At 39.1% G+C, this 23,382-nt stretch overlaps 1 protein-coding gene across 1 annotated transcript in view; it reads right to left on the reverse strand.

The window, feature by feature from the left end:
* LOC123777648 (adhesion G protein-coupled receptor E4-like) overlaps positions 1 to 23,382 on the reverse strand; it is a 51,723-nt gene that overhangs the window by 21,883 nt on the left and 6,458 nt on the right. The window contains exons 3-7 of the mRNA XM_045774419.2: positions 13,346 to 13,413; positions 11,717 to 11,818; positions 10,018 to 10,201; positions 4,476 to 4,589; positions 2,523 to 2,716 (exon numbers count right to left, since the gene is read on the reverse strand). Coding sequence (XP_045630375.2) covers positions 2,523 to 2,716; positions 4,476 to 4,589; positions 10,018 to 10,201; positions 11,717 to 11,818; positions 13,346 to 13,413 — 662 coding nt within the window. The remainder of the gene's footprint in view (positions 1 to 2,522; positions 2,717 to 4,475; positions 4,590 to 10,017; positions 10,202 to 11,716; positions 11,819 to 13,345; positions 13,414 to 23,382) is intronic.

Here is a 23,382-nt window from a genome sequence, read left to right on the forward strand (position 1 = left end):
AATCAACAACAGTTGAGTCCAGAGAGCAATGGTATCTAACGCTTGGGAATGTTTACTATGCAACAGACTTTTTAAAAAAGCTTTTATTATAGCAAAAATTGCATAACATAAAATTTCCCATCCTAACCATTTTTGAGTGGACAGCACATAGGGTCAAGTATATTCACATTGTTGTGCAATCCATCTCCAGAACTGAAACTCTATACCCATTAAAATAACTCATTCTCTCCCTGCAGCTCCTGTCAAATACCCTTCCACTTTCTGTTTCTATGAACTTGACTACTCCGGGGACCTCATACAAAATGGAAGATTACAGTATTTGTCTTTCTGTGTCTGGCATATTTCACTTAGCATAATGTCTTCAAGGATTATCCATGTTGTAGCATATATCAAAATTGTATTTCTTTATTTTTCAAGGTTTTTATTTAAATTCTAGTTATTTAACATATGTGGTAAAATTTGTTTCAGATGTTGAATTTAGTGATTCATTACTTACATATAACAACCAGTACTCATTTTTTTAAAGCTAAATACTATTTGATATTATTTCATATTGTAATACTAGGTTGAAGTTTTTGAGGAACGACCGTACTATTTTCCATAGTGGTTGCACATTTAATACCTACCAACAGTTCACAGTTGTTCCAATTTCTCTTTATCCTCACCCTAATTTGTTTTGTTTTTATAGTAGCCATAATAATGGATGTGAGGTGATATGTCATTGTGGTTTTGATTTACATTTACCTAATGGTTAGTGACCTTCAGCATCTTTACATGTGCTTCTTTTTTTTTTTTACATGTGCTTCTTAGCCATGTATGTCATCTTTTGAGAAATATGTATTAAATCCTTTGCTCTTTTTTAAAAAATCAAGTTATTTTGTTGCTGTTGTTGAATTGTACACATTCTTTATGTATTCTGAGTACTAATCCCGTAGCAAGTATTTTCTCCCATTTTACGGGTTGCCTTTTCACTCCATTGACTGTGTCCTTTGATGCACAGAAGTTTTTAGTTTAATGTCATCCATTTGTCTATTCTACTTTTGTTTCCTGCTCTTCTGGTGTCATAACTGAGAAACTCTTGCCAAGTTCAAGGTAATGGAGGTTTTCCACTATGTTTTCTTCTAGGAGTTTGATAGTTTTAGGTCTTACATTTATGTCTTTGATCCATCTTGTATTCATGTTGTGTATGGTGTAAGGGTCCCCCTTTGTTCTTTGGCACACAGATATCCAATTTTCCCACCACCATTTGCTGATGTCAGGCACTATTTTAATGGCTATATACACATGCATTCATTTATCCCACACATCAACCCCTAAGGCACATTGTTATTACCAGTAGCATCTGGGCTGAGCTCAGCATAGAAGGCTGGGTAATTTGCCTAACTAGTGAGTGGGAAGGGAGCTGGGACTTGAACCCAGAATATTCATCTCCAACTCTCCCTGTAGTGGTTTAAAATGTGCCCATCAATTCTTTGGCACGCCCTTCAAAATGTCAAGTCTAAATCCACTTCCTTTGGTGCAGTCTCACTTGGAGCACTCATGGAAGCCAGCTGCCATTCCATGAGAACACTGAAGCAGATCTCAGAGAGCCCCACATGGCAAGAACAGAAGCCTCTTGCCAACAGCTACATGGGGGAACCACCTTGAAAACAAACCCTTTAGCCTCAGTGAAGCCTGCTGGTGACAAGCCCCAGCCAACCTCTTGACAGCAAACTTATGAGAAACCGTGAGCCAGAGCCACCCAACTAAGCCACTCCCAGATTCCTGACCCCCAAAAACAGAGTGAGATAATAAATTCGTATCACTTTAAGTTTCCAAGTTCTGGGGTAATTATTAACATAGCAAACAACCCATTTGAAGAAGACAGAATCATTTTTAATTTTGGCAAAATTCTAAAACCCAGAAAACTTTTCTATTGGAATGTGCTTGGTATGATGCCTTGTTACAGCAATTAAGAAGCACTTCAAAAACACCTAAGGACTATCACTCATCTCACATGCTGGTCTGGAATGGTGCCTTCTTAAACCCTGACCAGTTTCATTTGGAGCAGTTTGACAAGTCAGACCTGTCCAGGACATTGGGAGACATTTGAGGGGCTGATTCTGAAGTTATGTCCTTAATACAGCTCAGGGGTACCCCAGTTTCTCAGGAAACCATATCACACCCTTGGCTTATTTTGGACTTTCTAACACCATGTCTCCCAGATGAATGAGAATTGATTTCATTTTTTAAAATTATGTTCAGTTAGCCAGCATACAGTACATAAGGTTTTGATGTAGAATCAATTTCATTTTTACAGACTTCCAACCTGTGAATTCATCAGCATGGAAATGAGCAATGGGTGTTATACACAAACAATGACTCATGGAACACTACATCAGAAACTAATGAAGTACTGTATTGTGACTAACATAACATAATACAAAAAATAGACAGATGGATAAGGAAGAAAAAAAAAGAAACATTCCCATTTAATTACAAAATCCCTGCAGATGTAATAGAGTCACCTGGTTCTCACACACCTTTTCATGCTGAAATGTGAAATTAATGGACATGGACAGCGAGGTGTTCTTTCTGGATCCCATTGTACCACTCACCACCTTGGAGTTCAGGTAGAAATTATGCAACTTTTCCTTTGTCGTTAGGTTTTCCTCAGACACAAAGCTCTTGTCGATGATGGGACCAATAGAAGCATAAGATATAAATGCAACAACACCTGGGATAAAGAAGAAAACCCCACCTAGTTTCAGTGATGCCCATTTGGGGGCAACAAAAATGATTTAAGAAATCACCTATGTTAACTTCCATTTGTGAATAGGATGCCAGACCATTGGAAAAATAATTTTAGTTCCCATTTATTGAGCCTTTACTGTGGGACAATGTGCTGAGTCATTCACATAAGTCATAATCATTTACTCTTTAATGTATTTTTAATTTAAATAATAATTTCATCATTACTACCACTCTTGCTAGGGAAAATTTTCTTTGGCATTTTACAGTTAAGGAAAAATTTAGAGATATTAAATAACTAACCTTAGTTTAGAACTAGGAAAATGTGAAGTCATTATTATATTCCCCCAAAATTTTCAAAGCAAATCAATGAATCGATGGAAGGAATGAAGGGGAAGGAGAAGGAAGGCAAAAAGGCAGGCAGATAAGTAGATGGATGAGTGGGCGAGTAGATGGATGGAAGAATGGATGGATGCAGGGAGGGAAGGAAGGATGGAATAATGGATGGATAGATGGCTGGGTGGATGGATAGATTGGTAGATGGATGGATGGTTGTTTGGATGGATGGATGGGTGGATTTAGAGAAGGAAGGAAGGTAGGAAAGGAAAGGGAAAGAAAGAGGGATGGAAAGGAGAAAAGGTGGAAGAAAGAAGGAAAGAGAAGGGGAGAAGAAGGGAAGAGATGAAAGAGAGAGCAAGGAAGTGGAAGAGGGAGAAATAGACTGTTAGCAGATAAGTTTGCAGGAGGGTAAGGTCATATGAAAAGTAGTAAAGGAAAATTTTAAAGGTGATTAAAGCTAGAGTGTGTACAGTTTTAAAAATGAGCTTGACAAGCAGAGAAAGACAATTATCATATGGTTTCACTCATTTACGGAACATAAGAAGTAGGAAGATCGGCAGGAGAAGAAAGGGATAAAGAAAGGGGGGTAATCAGAAGGGGGAACGAAGCATGAGAGACAATGGACTCTGGGAAACAAACTGAGGGCTTCAGAGGGGAGTGGGGTGGGGGAATGGGATAGGCCAGTGATGGGTAGTAAGGAGGGCACGTATTGCATGGTGCACTGGGTGTTATATGCAACTAATGAATCATGGAAATTTACATCAGAAACCAGGGATGTACTGTATGGTGACTAACATAATATAAATTTTAAAATTATTAAAAAAATAAAAATATTTTAAAAATGATCTTGACAAATATGAAATCGTTATGTTAGACACATGAAACTAATATAATGTTATATGTCAATTATATCTCAAGTAAAATTGTTAAAAAATTTAAAACTTAAAGCAAAGTGTAAATGAATAAAAATAAACACAAAACACTCAGAAGTTAAAGAGAGAGCTAAAAGCCTAGTCAGTTTCCTCTAGGAAATGGGGAGCCGTTCACTATTCACGAACAGGGGGAAAACATCTGTTTAAGAAAACCAGCCTAGAGCACGGCAGAGGGTGGAGGTGATTTAAGCAAGGAACAGACATGGGAAGTTATTAAGAAATCTCAACTCCAGTCCCACCTGAACACATCCAAAATAAACAAAATGGGAAATTGGATTATTTTCTTTTTTTCTTTTTCTGGCTATAAAAGCTCAATGTGAATTTCCCAGACTCTGGCTTTATAAATGTCGTCCAGAGAACGTACTCAAATACAATAAAGGGCCTCTAGGAGCTGTTTTATAGGAGCAATATGGAATTCCATTGGGAAATTTCTTGGACTGACAGTCTAAGTTCTAGGGTCACAATTTACTATACCTCCCGAGCTTTCCTTCTCAACGGTGGTGCAGTGAATATCCATGGTCTGCTTTTCTGCCTTCAACCTGAATGTCTTCTTCAGCCTGCAGTTCTTAACCCTTCGTGTTTCAATGGCTAAAAAACAGAATGTTTGGTCAACAGCAACATCCACTTGCCCGCCTGCTCCAATGTGATAATCCCCTGCACTGGACACCAAAAAGAAAAGCCCCCACACTCATGGGACTGATTACTCCTGATTAGTGTGGGAAAGAAACGGCCAAATCCCATGGGCATTTAGCCAAAATCAAAAAGTGAATTGGGAGTTAACCAGGCACCTTCACTCTTTTATTTTTTATTTAAATTCAATTAGCCAACATATATAGTACATCATTAGTTTTTGATGTAGGGTTCAACGATTCATTAGTTGTGTATAACACCCAGTACTCCTCACATCACCTGCCCTCCTTAATGCCCATCACCCACTTACCCCATCTCCCACCCACCTCCCTTTCTGCAACCCTCAGTTTGTTTCCTGGAATCAAGAGTCTCTCATGGTTTGTCTCCCTCTCTGATTTCTTCCCATTCAGTTTTCCCTCCCTGCCCCTATGATCCTTTATGCTTTTCCTTATATTCTACATTTGAGTGAAACCATATAATTGTCTTTCTCTTATTGACTTATTTCACTTAGCACAACACCCTCCAGTTCCATCCATGTTGATGCAAATTGTAGGTATTCATTCTTTCTGATGGCTGAGTAATATTCCATCGTATGTAGGGACCAAATCTCCATAAATGGGTAAACGATTCATCTCTTGAAGGACATCTCATCTCCTTCCACAGTATGGCTATTGTGGACATTGCTGCTATGAACATTGGGGGGCATGTGCCCCTTCATTTCACTACATCTGCATATTTGGTGTAAATACCTAGTAATGCAATTGCTGGGTCATAGGGTAGCTCTATTTTTACCTTCTTGAGGAACCTCCATACTGTTTTCCAAAGTGGCTGTACCAGCCTGCGTTCCCACCAATAGTATAAGTGGGTTCCCCTTTCTCCACACCCCCACCAACATTTGTTATTTCCTGCCTTGTTAATTTTAGCCATTCTGACTGGTGTAAGGTGGTATCTCAATGTGGTTTTGACTTGTATTTCCCTGATGGCAAATGATGTGGAGCATTTTCTCACGTGTCTGTTGGCCATTTGTATGTCTTCTTTGGAGAAGTGTCTGTTCATGTCTTCTGCCCATTTCTTGACTGGATTATTTGTTTTTTGGGTGTTTTGAGTTTGAGAAGTTCTTTATAGATCTTGGATACCAGCCCCTTATCTGAATTGTCATTTGTAGATATCATCTCCCATTTCATGGGTTGCCTTTAGTTTTGTTGACAGTTTCCTCTGCAGTTTTATCTTGATGAAGTCCCAAAAGTTCATTTTTGCTTTTGTTTCCCTTGCCTTTGGGGACATGTCTTGAAAGAAGTTGCTGTGGCTGATGTCAAAGAGGTTACAGCCTATGTTCTCCTTTAGGATTTTGATGGATTCCTGTCTCACATTGAGGTCTTTCATCCATTTTTAGTTTATTTTTGTGTGTGGTATAAGAGAATGGTCCAGTTTCATTCTTTTGTATGTAGCTGTCCAATTTTCCCAACACCATTTATTGAAGAGACTGTCTTTTTTCCATTGGATATTCTTTCTTGATTTGTCAAAGATTAGTTGACCATAGAGTTGAGGGTCCATTTCTGGGGTCTCTATTCTATTCTATTGATCTACGTGTCTGTTTTTGTGCCAGTACCATGCTGTCTTTTTGATCACAGCTTTGTAATATAGCTTGAAATCAGGCAACGTGATGCCCCCAGCTTTGTTTTTCTTTTTCAACATTTCTTTGGCGAACCGGGGTCTTTTCTGGTTCCACACGAATTTTAGGATTGTTTGTTCCAGCACTTTGAAAAATGTCATTGGTATTTTGATTGGGATGGCATTAAAAGTATAGATTGCTCTGGGTAGCATGGACATTTTATCGATGGTATTTTGATAAGGATTGCATTAAATGTGTAGATTGCTCTGAGCAGCATAGGCAAGTCCACAATGTTTATTCTTCCAATCTGAGCATGAAATGTTCTTCCATCTCTTTGTGTCTTCCTCAGTTTCTTTCATATATGTTCTGTAGTTTTTAGAGTATAGATCTTTTACTTTTTTGGTAAGGTTTATTCCTAGGTATCTTATGGGTTTTGGTGCAATTGTAAATGGGATCTATTCCTTAATTCCTCTTTCTTCAGTTACATCGTTAGTGTATAGAAATACCACTGTTTTCTCTGCATTGATTATATATCCTGCCACATTGCTGAATTCCTGTATGAATTCTAGCAATTTTCAGGTGGAGTTCTAGCAATTTTGGGTGGAGCCTTTTGTGTTTTCCACATAAAGTATCTTGTCATCTGTGAAAAGACTTCTTGTCAATTTGACTTCTTCTTTGCCAATTAGAATGCCTTTATTTCTTTTTCTTGTCTGATTGCTGACTGATTGCTAGTAATATGGTAAAAATTGGTCAGGAACACGACAGGGATGCCCACTCTTGTCTTTATCATTATTGGGATAAAATACACATATCATGAAAATTACCATTTTAACCATGGTTAAGTACACAGTTCAGTGGTGTTAAGCACAATCACATCCTCATCATCCCTCTCCAGAACGTTCTCATCTTCCCAAACTGTAATCCCATTAAACATGAACTCCTCACGCCCTCATCCAACCCTGGCTCCCACCATCTGCTTCCTGTCTCCATGGATGGGACTCCTCTAGGGACTCCCTCTGAGTGGGATAATAGAGTATTTGCTCTTTTGTATCTGGCTTATTTCACTGAGCATAATGTACTCAAGGGTCATCCCTGTTGTAGCAGGTGTCAGAATGTCCTTCCTTTAAGGCTGAATAATACTATGTTGTCTGGATACACCACATTTTGTTTATCTAGTCATCTGTGAATGGTCACTTGGGTTGCTTCCACCTGTTAGCTACTGTGAATAATGCTGCTGTGAACATGGATGTATGAATATTTCTTTGAGTTCCTGCTTTCAATTCTTTGGAGTATAGACCTAGAAGTGGAATTGCTGGGTCATATAGTAATTCTATGTTTAATTTTTTGAGGTACCACTAAGAAATTCCACATAGTTGCACCATTTTACAATCCCAACAGCAGTGCATAAGGGCTCCCATTTCTCTATATCCTCACCAATGCTTGTTATTTTCTGGGTTTTGGTAATAGCCCTCCAAGTGGATGTGAGATATTGCCCTTTTTTCTTCAACCTAGAACTGACTCACAGGCCAGGAGGGAAGGCAGAGCTGAATCATTTCCAAATCAGCAAGAGGGGCAACACATTGTTTGGAATTCAGATGGGAGCCATGACCTTGCTATTATGGTGTGCTATAGGTGACCTTGGGCCAATGGCTTAATTGTTCCTAGCTTCCATTTCCTCATCTACAAGATTGGGATAATAAGAGTGACAGCCTCAAGGAGTTACCAAATGATTAAAGGAAATCATTAATGTGCACACTCTTTGACCACCTACCATAAGCTAAGCCATAGTAGTGGAAGAGACAGACGGGGTCCTTTAGTTTCATGGATTGCAGAAAATATGCACTCTGGTTTAGCTCCCTTGGGTTTTTTTTTTTTTAAATGAGCACACACTCCACAAAATGGAAAGAGTTCATTCAATGCCACCTTTATGTACACCTTGATTACTGTCAGGTAACCTTGATAGAAACTCCCCACCCAGCTGTAGGTAACAGAAGTTCCTCTATGCCCTCTGCTGTCTGAGCCTGGAACCAGCAGGAACCACGAAGGACTCAAAATAATATACCTGTGTGGAATGGAAATACCAGTACCTGCAGACATTTGTATCAAAAATAAACCCTCTTGTCACTAACATCAAGATATTAAAGTCATATTATTAGCAACATAATATCTTTAAAACAGGAATATCAAATTTTACACACACCCACACCCCCCCACACAGACAGTAAAGATCTAATGAATGATATCATTCCAAATATATTTTTTTTAAAAGGTGAAGTTAGGATATCTTTACCTGTATATATATGGGTGGTATATGTATATTAGTATATATAATATTTATTATATATGTATACTATATACACATATATAGTGGTATATATAACTTATAATATGTATTTTATATAATGCATATATATATCATATATAATTTATATACATCACATTTCTAGGTATGGAAAGAGACTCAATGAGATAAAGATACTAATCCAAGGCCACACTTCTACCAAGAGACAAACTGTTCTTTCAAACCTAGGTCGGTCAACCCAGTCTGGCTCTTAACAAGTATACCGAGTACTTCTCAACCCAGAGAGTACTTTAGAATCACTTGGGGAGATTTAAAATCGCAGATGCTCAAGCCTCATCCCCAAATGGGCCTTCCATAGGTATTTTTCTAAATGTCCCACATGATTCTAATGAGCATCCCATGCCAGGAACCATTTGACTGAGCATGGTAGAGAGACTGAGATAGCATTCTATGACCCTCACCCCAGTCTTGTGGTATCCAGGCTTTAGTGAAGTCCTTCCCTTTAACTGTGGGCTGGCATGCAACTTGCTTCTAAGCAAAAGAATATGGCAAAAGTGATGGGGTGTTATGCTCATGATTATATTCCATAAGGTAGTAACTTCCATCTTGCTAACAGACACTTTCTTGCTGACTTTGATCAAAGAAGCTGCCCTACAGAGTGACAAGGAACCCAGGGAGGCCTTCAACCCCCAGCCAGCAAGAAACCAAAGCCCTCAGTCAAACACCCCACAAGGAACTGAATCCTGCCAACAACCATGTGAGCTTGGAAACAAATTCTCCCTTGTTCAAGCCTACAGGCGAGACTCCAGCACCAGCCAACACTTTGATTGCAGTCTTGGGAGACGCCCCCAAGCAGAGTCCTCAGCTAAGCCATGACCTGACTCTTGACCCATGGAAACAATGAATTATAGATGCACTGTTTGTGATCACTTGTTATGCAACAATCGCTAACTAATACACTAACCTGGAGTAGGTTTCTCTGAATCCCCAGGATTATAGATGGTGTGTACTATCTTCTCCTTGCTGATCTGTATTTCCTTGAACGTTTATAAGAAATAGAGAGATATCTCTAAAGCGAAGTTAAAGCCACACCTTATTCATTTTCTCTGTCATTGTAGTACCTAAGGAAATTGGCTACCTCCAAACTTTTAACTGTGGGTCCATGTAGAAAAAAAATCAAATCCACAAAATCCAAAATTTTACCAGGCAATGCACAATGACAGTGTTTTGGTTGAGAGAAGAATGTGCACTCAGACCTAGGTGGAGAGTCTGATTCTTGACTCTTACATCATTTAGGAGACCAGCAACTCATGCACTTTTTCTGGGCCTCGGGTATCTTATTATAAAAAGAGGTAATCATGCCTACACCCTAGCACTGCTAGGAGGATTTTGTGAGATGATATGCAAACTTGCTAGAACAGAGCCTGGCAACACGCAAGGCTCTTGTGCTTACCATCCTTGTGATTCCTTACCCATAAAAGGCCCTTCCACCTTCTGTGTTTCTTCCGTATTTCTGGATGCAGCTGCAAGGACAGCCGCCTCCATACTCTGCAGGTAGATTGTCACTAGCCTTGTTTTCTCCTTGTGATTTTCAGTGGTTACTTGGGAAGTGAGGTTTGTGAGAAACCAGTAAGGGTTCCCGATGTTCCCAATTTCCTGTTAGAAACAAGGCTTGTTAGATGAATGGGAGGCTTTGCAAGGTCGAAGTCCTTTAATCAAACAAACCTAAGTTTGTGCTTTGGCCAAATAAATTTGGCCAATAGCCCTGAGCCCACGATCCGGCACTGTAAAAGCAAAAGCAAAAGCATACTGGTCTAATACTTCTCCCATAATAAAACTGTTTTCCTTCACTTAGACTTTTGTGTTGCATTTTTATGGGTTGGGAGATTTTGGTCTTCATTGCCTTTCCCCAACATTTTGCCGTGTGATAAGTTCAAAATTAAACTTGACAAGAAGCACAAAAGAGGAGCCATTTACTCTCACTGACAGAGGTTTGAGGGACCTTACAGCTTTTCTGGGACCATTCCACACCCCTCTAGCACAGACTCCAAAAGACCTGTGTGAAATGAGATTCCCCGGAATTGGCAAGCCCCGGTTGAGCCCAATTCTTAGAAATGCCTCATATCCTAAGAAGGGAAGTCTCAGTAGATTCAGTTCCTTAGCATGTCTTTCAGTACTTTCCAGTATTATAGTAGTGTTAAGTATCCATCCACATTGGTCAAAGATTCCAAAGCTGTAGTTCTGTAGGATGAGTCTCAACACCTCATGTACAACATGATGTCTTTAGTTAGGAATACTGTATAATAGGGACTCCTGGGTGGCTCAGTTGCTCAGGCACCTGCCTTCAGCTCAGGTCATGATCCCAGGGTCCTGGGATTGAGTCCTGCATCAGGCTCCTTGCTCAGTGGAGAACCTGCTTCTCTCTCTGCCTGCTGCTCCCCCTGCTTGTTCTCTCTCTCTCTGACAAAAAAAATAAATAAAATCTTTAAAAAAAGAATACTATATAATATACTGTATATTTGCTAAGAGCTTTCAGGTACTCTCACCAGATACACATAAAGGTGAGTGTGAGGAATTGGACATGCTAATTAGCTTGACTGTAGTAATCATTTCATTATATCAAAATATCATGATGCACTTCCTGGATATGTAAAATTGTTATTAAAAGATGTTTTTCATTATGCTCAATTAGCCAACATATAGTACATTATTTGTTTTTGATGTAGTGTTCAGTGATTCCTTAGTTGCATATAACACCCGGTGCTCATCACAACACGTGCCCTCCTTAATAAAAACTCATAGAGATGAGTTTTTTAGAGCAGTTTTAGAGCAGTGAAACTATTCTGTTTGGTACTATAATGGTGGATACACGTCATCATACATTTGACAAAACCCACATAATGGACAGCATCAAGTGTGATGCCTAATGTCAACTCTGGCCTTTGGATGACATTAACATGACATTGCAGGGTCACAAAAGTACCATCTGGTGCCAGATAGCAGGGGAAGCTGTGCATGTGTATGGGGCGGGGATATATGGGAACTCTCTGTTTCTGCTCAATTGTTGCTGTGAACCTAAAACTGCTCTAAAAAACAAAATCTACTTAAAAGGGGGGTGGTGGTGGAGAAAGCATCCACCTGCACCTGGAGCCAAAGGAAAGGAGCTCAGACCTGCAGGGACAGAGCAGTGTTTCCCTCTCCACAGCTGCGGGACAGCTTTGCAAAACGGGTGCAGATCTGTGTGCTGTTGTCCTGAGAACTGCTCAAATTTAACTAAGAGAAAAGAAGAAAAGGAGGGTTTGTTATTTTTCCTTTAATCAGCTTGGGCTGGCTGTCTAGTAGTTTTCATAGATGAGCCCCAAACACATACTTTATTTTTTTCTTAATTTTTAAAGTTTAAATTCAATTAATTAACCCATAACGTATTATTGGTTTCAGAGGTAAAGGTCAGTGATTCATCAGTCTTATATAATATCCAGTGCTCAGTACATCATGTGCCTTCCTTAATGTCCATCACCCAGTTACCACATCCCCTCACCTCCTCCCCTTCAGCTGCCCTCAGTTTGTTTCCCATGATTAAGAGTCTCTTACGGTTTGTCTCCCTCTCTGATTTCATCTTGTTTTATTTTTTCCTCTCTTTCCCTATGATCCTCTGTTTTGCCAAACACATACTTTAAAACTGGTCACCAAAACACAGCTTTGGCACCAACTAGCCATGTGACCTTGAAAATTCAGTTAAATCTCTCTGGGCCTCAGGGTCCCTAATTAAAAGCAAAGTTCAGAATATATGGTCTTTACGTTTTCTTTAGGCACTAAAAGTCTTTGATTAATTATATTGAGGGACCAACTATGCACACTGGCCAATCCAGCCAACTTTTTTTTTTCTTTAACAATTTCATTGAGCTATAATTCACCCATAGAACTCAACCATTCAAAGTGCATAATTCAATGGCTTTTAGTGTATTCACAGATTTGTACAACCATCACCACAATCAATTTTAGAGCATTTTCAACACCCTCCCCTAAAACCTACATTCCTAAGCAATCACCCCCAATCCTTCCACCTACCCACCCCCTAGTCCCTGGCAACCACTAGTCTATTTTCTGTGTCTCAAGATTTGCCTTTCTGGACAGTTCATATTAAAGGAATCATGCTCCCTGTGATCTTTTTGTCTGGCTTCTTTCACTGAACATCATGTGTTCAAGGTCCATCCATGTTGTAGCATGAGTCAATGCTTCATTCCTTTTTATGACTGAGCAATAGCCCAATGAATGGATGGACCACATTTCTTTTGTCCACTTATGAGTTCACTGGCATGTCAGTCATTTCCACTTTCTGGCTCTTGTGAATAATGCCACTGTGAACACTGGTGTACAAGTCTTTGTGTTGATATGTATTTTCCATTGTCTTGGGTATATACCTAGCAGTGGAATTACTGAGAATATGATAATTCTATGTTTAACTGTAAACTGCCAGGCTGTTTGCCAAATCAGTTCCATGGCTTTCCTTTCCTGTCAGCACGGAAGAGTTTTCTGCTTACTCTGCATCCTCACACCTTGATGACAGTCTTGTTAGATACCCTACATTAACATATGCAGCAAAGCACTCCCTGGATTCCTAACCCATAGGACTTTGGAGACAATAAATGTTGTTCAAGTCACTAAGTTCTGGGGTCACTTGTAACATGGCAATATATAATGAATACACCCGCACACTATGGTGAGGAATCCCTCCCTACATCACCCACTATTCTGAAGATAGTCTCCTGTACACTTGTGCAAGCAGAGTGCAAACCTAACCTGATTGTGACAGCTCTGGAAGGTTGGATCACTATTGTCGATGTTAGAGCAGGTCACATGGTTGATTTCTAGGGCAGAAAAGAAATAAGGTGGGTTAACAACATAGGTTCATCACAGGAAAGAAGGTGCCATGTATACTTTGATTAGAAGAGATTTGTCTCCATAATTTTGGAGGATCCCATAATTCCAAAAATCAAAACTGGGAATCCCATTTTGCTTTAGTTTTTAAGGAGTTGACCCTTAATAGGGCTTTTAAAATATAGGTTTCAGTTGGAGGGAAGATGGTGGAGAAATAGGAGACCTCTGTTTTATCTGGTCCTTGAATTCAGCTAGTTATCTATCATATCATTCTGAACACCTGAAAATGAAACCTGAAATCTAGGAAAAGAATTGTTGCAATTATACAAATAGAAAAGTGACCACTGAGGAGGAAGAGGCAAGATGGCAGAAGAGTAGGGGACCTCATGTCATCTGGTCTTTTGAATTTAGCTGGATAATTATCAAACCATTCTGAATACCCATGAATTAAGCCTGAGATGTAAGGAAATATATCTGGAACTCTACAAGCAGAAAAGAGATTGCTTTTTGCAAGACAGGAGGTATGGAGACATGAATCTGAGAGAAAATATCAGAAGATAAATGGAAGGGGAGGGAGCCTCCATAAGCTGGCTACTGGAAAGTGATATAGCCCCAGGGGACAAAATCAGAACTCTTAGAAATCTGTTCCAGTGAGAAACATCCCTGTCTGAAAGGGACTCAGGGGATGAAAAGGGCAGAACTCTAGGTGGGTCAGTGTGGTATCAGGATCCATGGAGTTACAGTACTAACAGAGGTGCCTGAACTGGTGGACTGCCCAAGCATTGAAGTGGGGAAACTGGTTACAGTCAGGAAGGCCAGGAGGGGAATCTTAACTCAGGTCACCATAAACCATGAGCCAGGCCAATGGGGTGACTGCTCTCTGTCTGAGCACCCTGAAAAAGGCTGGACTATCTGCCATCCCCTGGGAGGGGTTAAACAGGTGCACCCACGACCAGCAACCACTCTCAGGGTAGTGGCCCCAGAAAGGACAGTAGGGTGACAGTCAGCCATCCCCCTGGGAGTGGTGGAGTGGGTACGCGCATGAAACCACGACTGCTCTCAGCCCCAGGGCACGCAAAGGGCAGTAACACAGGCTACTGTGTTACTCAGACTACCCCAGGAAGACTGCCATGGACACCAACCACAGGAGTTGTGGAGTTTGGCACACACAAAAGTAAAGACTGTTGGTCCAGAAGGGTTTACTGAAGAGGGCGGACTGCAATCTTTTGGCTCTGGGGCTGGGGATTGGGGCATGGCCATTTTATTCTGATCCTTTAAAGAGGTGTGGAAAGCCTTTGGGGAACAAAGCCCCACAGAGGACCAGCTTACCTCACCCCAGGCCTCTGGCAAGGGGATGTGCAACTCAGCCCAGGCAAAGACACCTGAGAAGCTGCATAGCAGGTCCCTCCCCCAGAAGACAAACTGGAAGAACAGCTAGTTTAGGGATCACAGAAGACTGAAAAACTCAAGTGCTATGGGAAAAAGTATATAGAACTTCAGGTTTTTCTCATGATGCATTTATCTTTCAGTCTAAAATTTTCCATTTCCTTTTTCTCTTTTTTCCCCCATTTCAAGTAGTTTTTTATTTTATCAACTGTATGTTTTTGATTTGCTTTTTAACTTTTATTTTTTGCATCTACATTTTATAGAGATATGCTTCATTTTTGGCCTTTTTGTATTCTATTAAATTTTATTTTTGTGTATATATATAAGTTTTACTTCTTTGCAATTTTGGGATTTAGCGTCTTCCAACACACTGACCAAAATTCACCTGGGAACAAGTGGATCACCCTGCTTTGTCCACCCTATGAGATTATAATCTGTCTTCCCCTCCCCCTTTTTGTTCTCTTTTTGTTTTTTGTTTGGTTTTCTCTTGTTTTTGTTTGCTTTCTGTTTTGGTTTCTGACCCATTTGGATTTGTCCAGTGTGTATTTTGCTTGGATGGTGATTGATTTTTTTAAGATTTTATTTATTTATTTGACAGAGATAGAGACAGCCAGTGAGAGAGGGAACACAAGCAGGGGGAGTGGGAGAGGAAGAAGCAGGCTCATAGCAGAGGAGCCTGATGTGGCGCTCAATCCCAGAACACCGGGATCACGTCCTGAGCTGAAGGCAGATGCTTAACCGCTGTGCCACCCAGGCGCCCCGTGATTGATTTTTTGATTCTGCTCACTCACTCACCCATTCTTCTCTGGGCAAAATCACTAGAAGGAGGAATTCAAAACAAAAGAAAGAACCAGAAGCAATGTTCTCTGCCACAGATCTAATCGATATGGATATAAGTAAGATATCAGTGATGGAATTCAGGATAAGAATAATAAAGTTAATAGCTGGGCTTGAGAAAAACGTAAAAGACAGTAGGGTATCTCTTAGTGTAGAAATGAGATCTAATCAGGCTGAACTTTAAAATGTTATAATGGAGATGCAGTCTAAATTGGCTGCTTAAACAACTAGGGTGAATGAGGCAGAAGAGAAAATAAGTGATCTAGGAGACTGGCTGATGGAAAGGAAGGAAGTTGAGGAAAAGAGAGAAAGACAACTAACAGCCCATGAAGAAAGGCTTTGAGAAATTAATGATGCCATGAAATGATCCAATATCAGAATTATTGGGGTACCTGAGGGTGAAGAGAGATAGAGAGAGAGGGCCAGAAAGTATATTTGAGCAAATCACCACTGAGAACTTCACTAATCTGGGGAAGGAAACAAGCATTCATGTCCAAGAGGCATAGAGGACCCCTCCCAAAATCAATAAAAATAGATCAACACCCTGATATATAATGGTGAAGCTTGCAAATTTTAGAAAAAAGAGAGAATACTGAGAGAAGCTCGAGACAAGAGGCTTCTTACATACCGACGGAGGAACATCAGACTAAACATCACAACTATCCAAAGAAACCTGGCAGGCCAGAAAGGGCTCACATGATATATTCAGAGTACTAAATGAGAAGAACATGCAGCCAAGAATACTTTATCCAGCAAGGCTGTCATTCAGAATGGAAGGAGAGATAAAGAGCTTCCAGGACAGACAGACTAAAAGTATATGTGACTACCAGGCCAGCCCTGCAAGAAATATTAAGGGGATCCTGTAAGGGAAGAGAGAGCCCAAGAGTAACATAGAACAGAAAGAAATGGAGACAATTTACAGAAACAGGGATTTTACAGGCAATACAATGGTGCTAAGTTCATATATTTCAATAGTTACTCTGAATGTAAATGGGCTATATGCTCCAATCAAAAGACACAGGGTATCAGATTGGATTTAAAAAAGCAAGACCCATCCATATGCTGTCTACAAGAGACCCATTTTAGACCTAAAGACACCTCCAGACTGAAAGTGAGGGAGTGGAGCACAATTTATAATGCTAATGGAATTCAAAAGAAAGCTGGGGTAGCAATCCTCATAACAGACAAATTAGATTTTAAACAAAATACTATAGTAAGGGATGAATAGGGACATTATACCATACTTAAAGTGTCTATACATCAAGAAGACCTAACAACTGTAAATATTTACGCTCCTAACTTGGGAGCAGCCAAGTATATAAACCAATTAATAACCAAATTAAAGAAACAGATTAATAATAATACAATAATAGTAGGGGACTTCCACACCCCACTCACAGCAATGGACAGATCATCAAAGCAGAAGATCAACAAAGAAACAAGGGCTTTGAATGACACACTAGACCAGATGGACTTTGCTGATACATACAAAGCATTTTATCCTAAAGCAATAGAATACACATTCTTCTCAAGTGCACAAACTGAGGGTTTCAGAGGGGAGGGGGGTGGGAGAATGGGATAGGCTGGTGATGGGTAGTAAGGAGGGCACGTATTGCATGGGTGTTATACACAACTAATGAATCATCAAACTTTACATAAAAAAGCAGGGATGTACTGTATGGTGACTAACATAATAAAAAAATATATTATTATAAAAAAAATTGCACACGGAACATTCTCCAGAATAGATCACATACTGGATCATAAATCAGGCCTCAACCAGTACCAAAATATTGGGATTATTCCCTGCATATTTTCAGGCCACAGCTTTGAAACTTGAACTCAATCACAAGAGGAAATTTGGAAGGAACTCAAATACTTGGAGGTTAAATAGCATCCTACTAAATAATGAATGGGTCAACCAGGAAATTAATGAAGAATTTTAAAAATTCATGGAAACAAATGAAAATGAAAACACAACTGTTCAAAACCTTTGGGATACAGCAAAGGTGGTTCTAAGATGGAAGTACATAGCAGTACAAGCCTTTTTTGAAAAATTCTCAAAAGTTTTGAGAAAAGTCTCAAATACACAAGCTAACCTTACACCTAAAGTTGCTGGAGGAAGAACAGCAAATAAAGCCTAAACCAAGTAGCAGAAGAATAGAAATCAATGAAATAGAAACCAAAAGAACAGTAGAACAGATCAATGAAACTAGAAGCTGGTTCTTTGAGTCAATAAACCCCCTGCCAGACTTATCCAAAAGAAAAGAGAAAGGACCAAAACTAGTAAAATCATGAATGAAAGAGGAGAGATCATGACCAACACCAAGGAAATACAAACAATTTTAAGAACATATTATGAGCAACTATATCCTAACAATTAGACAATCAGAAAGAAATGGATGATGCATTCCTGGAAACTTACAAACTACCAAAACTGAAACAGGAAGAAATAGAAAATCTGAACAGACCCATAACCAGTAAGTAAATTGAAGCAGTAATCAAAAATCTCCCACCAAACAAGAGTCCAGGGCCAGGTGGCTTCTCAGGGGAATTCTACCAAACATTTATTTATTTTTTATAATAATATTTTTAATTATATTTTGTTAGTCACCATACCAAACATTTAAATAATAACTAACACCTATTCTTCTGAAGAAAATAGAAATAGAAGGAAATCTTCCAAACTCCTTCCATGAGGCCAGCATTACCTTAATCCTAAACCCAGACAAGGACAAAGGAGAATTACAGACCAATATCCCTGATGAACATGGATGCCAAAAATACTCACCAAGATATTAGCCAATAGGATTCAATAGTATATTAAAAGGATTAATCACCACAACCAAGTGAGATTTATTCCTGGGATGCAAGGTGGTTCAACATTTGCAAATCAATCAAAATGATACATCACATTAATAAAAGAAAAGACAAAAACCATATGATCCTCTCAATTGATGCAGAAAACGCATTTGACAAAATACAGCATCCATTCTTAATTAAAGCTCTCTATGGTGTAGAGATAGATGGAACATACCTCAATATCATAAAAGCCATCTATGAAAGGCTCACAGTGAATATCATTCTCATTGGGGAAACACTGAGAACTTTTCCCTTAAGGTCAGGAGCATGACAAGGATGTCCACTCTCACCATTGTTGTTCAACATAGTACTAGAAGTCCTAGCCTCAGCAATCAGACAACAAAAAGAAATAAAAGGCTTTCAAATTGGCCAAGAAGAAGTCAAACTCTCACTCTTCGCAGACAACATGGTACTCTATGTGGAAAACACAAAATACACCTCAAAATTGCTAGAACTCATACATCAATTCAACAACGCGGCAGTATACAAAATCAATGCACAGAAATCAGTGGCATTTCTATACAGTAACAATATGACAGAAGAAAGAGAAATTAAAGAATCAATCCCATTGGGATCCCATTGGGTGGCTCAGTCAGTTAAGCTCCTGCCCTCATGTCAGGTCATGATCTCAGAGACCTGGGACTGAGTCCCACATCAGGATCCCTGCTCAGTGGGGAGTTTACTTCTCCCTCTGCCCGCTGGTCCCCCTGCTTATGCTCCCTCTCTCTCTGACAAATAAATAAATAAAACCTTTAAAAAAAAGGAATCGATCCTATTTACAATTGCACCAAATATCATAAGATACCTAGGAATAAACCTAACCAAAGAGGTAAAAGTTCCGTACTCTAAAAGCCACAGAACACTTATGAAAGAAATTGACAAAGACACAAAGAAATGGAAAAACATTTCATGCTCATGGAATGGAAGAATAAATATTGTGAAAATGTCTATGCTACCCAGAGCATTCTAAATATTCAACACAATTCCTATCAAAATACCATTGACATTTTTCACAGAGCAGGAACAAATAATCCTGAAATTTGTATGCAACCAAAAAAGACCCTGAATAGCCAGATGAATATTGAAAAAGAAAACCAGAGCAGTTGGCATCACAATGCCTGACTTCAAGCTCTATTACAAAGATGTAATGATCAAGACAGTATGGTATTGGCACAAAAACAGACACACAGGTTAATTGTACAGAATAGAGAACCCAGAAATGGACCCTCAACTCTATCAACTAATCTTCAACAAAGCAGGAAAGAATATCCAATGGAAAAAGGACAGTCTTTTCAACACATGGCATTGGGAAAATTGGACAGGCACATTCAGAATGAAATTGGACCATTCTCTTACGCCATGTATCAAAGATAAACTCAAAATGGATGAAAGACCTAAATGTGAGACAAGAATACATCAAAATCTTAGAGGAGAACAGAGGCAGCAACATCTTTGACCTCAGCCACACAGCTTCTTTATTTATTTATTTATTTATTTATTTATTTATTTATTTATTTATTTATCTATTTATTTAATTTTCTTATTTTAGTCACCATACAGTACATCATTAGTTTTTGATGTAGGGTTCCATGATTCATTGTTTGCATATAACACCCAGTGCTCATTGCAATACATGCCCTCCTTAATACCCAACATTGGGCTAACCCAACCCCCAATCCCCTCCCCTCTAAAACCTTCAGTTTGTTTCCCAGAAGCCATGGTCTCCCGTGGTTCGTATCCCCCCTTCGTTTTTCCCTTCCTTCTCCTAATATTCTCTGTGCTATTCCTTATGTTCCACGTATGAGTAAAACCATGTGATAATTGTCTTTCTCTGCTTGACTTACTTCACTTAGCATAATCCACTCCAGTTCCATCCATGTTGATGCAAATGGTAGGTAAACATCCTTTCTGATGGCTGAGTAATATTCCATTGTATATCTGGACCACATCTTCTTTATCCATTCATCTGTTGAAGGACATCTCAGCTCCTTCCACAGATTGGCTATTGTGGACATTGCTACTATGAACATTGGGGTGCATATGCCCCTTCTTTTCACTATATCTGTATCTTTGGTGTAAATACTCAGTAGTGCAATTGCTGGGGTCATAGGGTAGCTCTATTTTTAACCTTTTGAAGAGCATCCATATTGTTTTCTGGAGTGGCTGTACCAGCTTGCATTCCCACCACCAGTGTAAGAGGGCTCCCCTTTCTCCACATCCTCTCCAACATTTGTTGTCCTGCCTTGTCAATTTTTGCCATTCTAACTGGTGTAAGGTGGTATCTCAATGTGGTTTTGATTTAAATTTCCCTGATGGCTAATGATGTTGAACATTTTTTTTCATGTGTCTGATAGCCATTCATGTATCTTCTTTGGAGAAGTGTCTGCCACAACAACTTCTATCAAGATATGTCTCCAAAGGCAAGGGAAACAAAAGCAAAAATGAACTGTTGGGACTTCATCAAGATAAAAGCTTCTGCACTGCAGAGGAAACAGTCAACAAAACTAAAAGGCAAACTATGGAACGGGAGAAGATATTTGCAAATGACAATTCAGATAAAGGGTTAGAATCCAAGATCTATAAAGAAGTTATGAAACTCAACACCCAAAACCCCCAAATAGTACAGTCAAGAAATGTGCAGAAGACATGAACAGGCATTTCTCCAAAGAAGACATATAAATGGCCAACAGACACAAGAAAAAATGCTCCACATCCCTTGCCATCAGGGAAATACAAATCAAAGCACAATGAGATACCACCTCACAACACTCAGAATGGCTAAAATTAACAAGTCAGGAAACAACAAATGTTAGCAAGGACGTATAGGAAGGGAAACCTTCTTACCCTCTTGGTGGAATGCAAGCTGGTGCAGCCCCTCTGGGAAGCGGTATGGAGGTTCCTCAAGAAGTTAAAAATAGAGCTACCCTATGACCCAGCAATTGCACTACTGGGTGTTACCCCAAAGTTACAAATGTAATGATCCAAAGGGTCACCTGCACCCCATTGTTCATAGTAGCAATGTCCACAATAGCCAAACTGTGGAAAGACCCCAAATGTCCATTGACAGATAAATGGGTAAAGAAGATGTGGTATGTATGTGTGTGGTATGTATGGTATGTATCTAGATAGATAGATAGATAGATAGATAGATAGATAGATAGATATACACACAATGGAATGTGTATACATCAGAAAGGATGTATACTTACCATTTACACTGATGTGGATAGAACTGGAGGGTATTCTGCTGAGCGAAATAAGTCAGGGAAAGTCCAATGAGGCAAAGCTTAACCAAGGGGAGGGACAGGATGAGAAGGAGCTGGCCTCTCTCTTTTTCTCCCTCTCTCCTTGTACCAAGGACTGTCCTGTCCCAAGACACAGTTATACGTGGCCTCTGGAAAGTCTTGCATAGCCACACAACCATCTGCATTGTCTTATAAGGCAGCGCTCAGCACAGGGATGCACCATCTTGAATTTCCTTTCCCTCCTTCCCTGCTTCACGTCCTCTTCTTCCCTCATTCTTGCTGCCTTAGGATTGCACGCATAACCCCTTAAAGCCTGAATACATGTTGTGCCTCACGTTCTGTTTTCTAGGAAAATCTGGCCTAAGGTACACAGTTAATACAGGAAAGAGGAGAGAACTTAAAATCCTCAGAAAGGATCTCCAAAAAGATTTAAGAAGTCATTTGTTCAATAATATAAGAATAGGCTTTCTTCAAGTCATTCTACACCTTAAACTTAAGCGGAACTATATGTCGATTATCTCTCCCTATGACTGGGGACAAATTTTTAATAACAAAAAATAAAGCAGCCTTTCTCCCCCTAGTTCTCATTTTATATTTTAATTAAGACAAGTTATTTGTTTTTAATTATTATCAACATTTCAGATTTTAATATTATAACTATATTATTATATTGAATATATATGAATATATTATTACTATGTTATATAATTATGTATATTACATATATCATTCATTGTTATTAGGATTCATGTTGTGGGGAGTAACATATTATATGAACTGTCTGTTACCATGAAGTATTTCAATCTTTTGTCTGAGACACAAAAAGAGGTTATAACAGTGAATTTGATTAATACTTCTATAAGTTATGACTTATTTGTTGATTTGAAAAGATGAATAGCAATCATGACAAATAAATAATATTGTGTAGTTACAGAGAGGTTTAATCTTAGATATTTTCATATTTGCATTTCTTTTTAAAAAATTTTTGCTTATGTATATCGTATATTGATATATGTGCTGTTTCTAACCACGGTCTTTGCCTTTGACAAAGCCCTTCATCTCAATAAATATCTTATAACAAGTAAAAGAAAGAAGAAGCTGCTATGGAAATGGTACAATAAAAGAACAATAACCAAAAAAGTTTCTGAGAAATTAAAGCTGTGGTTTCTGAAATTTCAATGACAATGCTCGGTAACAGAATGGACATGCAAAAGGCCAAATTATTAGCCAGGAAAGTAAATTGAGGAGCTCTTCTAGGATTTAGAGGGAAAAGTAAAGAGGAAGGAGATATCCAGGATGGCCAGTACCCATCCAAAAGGAATTTCATCAGGATGACCAGGAGTAATACAACCCAATCAGCTATTTCCCTACAGTGAAAAGGAACAATTTTTAGATCAACAGAAGCTAGAACATGCCAAGCAAGAACACTGAATGAAGATATTCCCAAGTGGAGATTTTGTAAGGGAGAAGAGAATAAAATCTCTATATAAGTATTACATATGTGTATATGTATTTACATAAGAAAGAAATATAAAAATATATTAAAAATAAAATGAGATGTCCTAGCTCCAAGGAAAAAGAGGAGATCCTACAAACTACCAGAAAGAGGGAAAAAACAGTTATTATAAA

This window comes from Ursus americanus, chromosome 14 (assembly GCF_024610735.1).
Source record: "Ursus americanus isolate L20-20 chromosome 14, mUrsAme1.1.p, whole genome shotgun sequence".
Classification (NCBI taxonomy): domain Eukaryota; kingdom Metazoa; phylum Chordata; class Mammalia; order Carnivora; family Ursidae; genus Ursus; species Ursus americanus.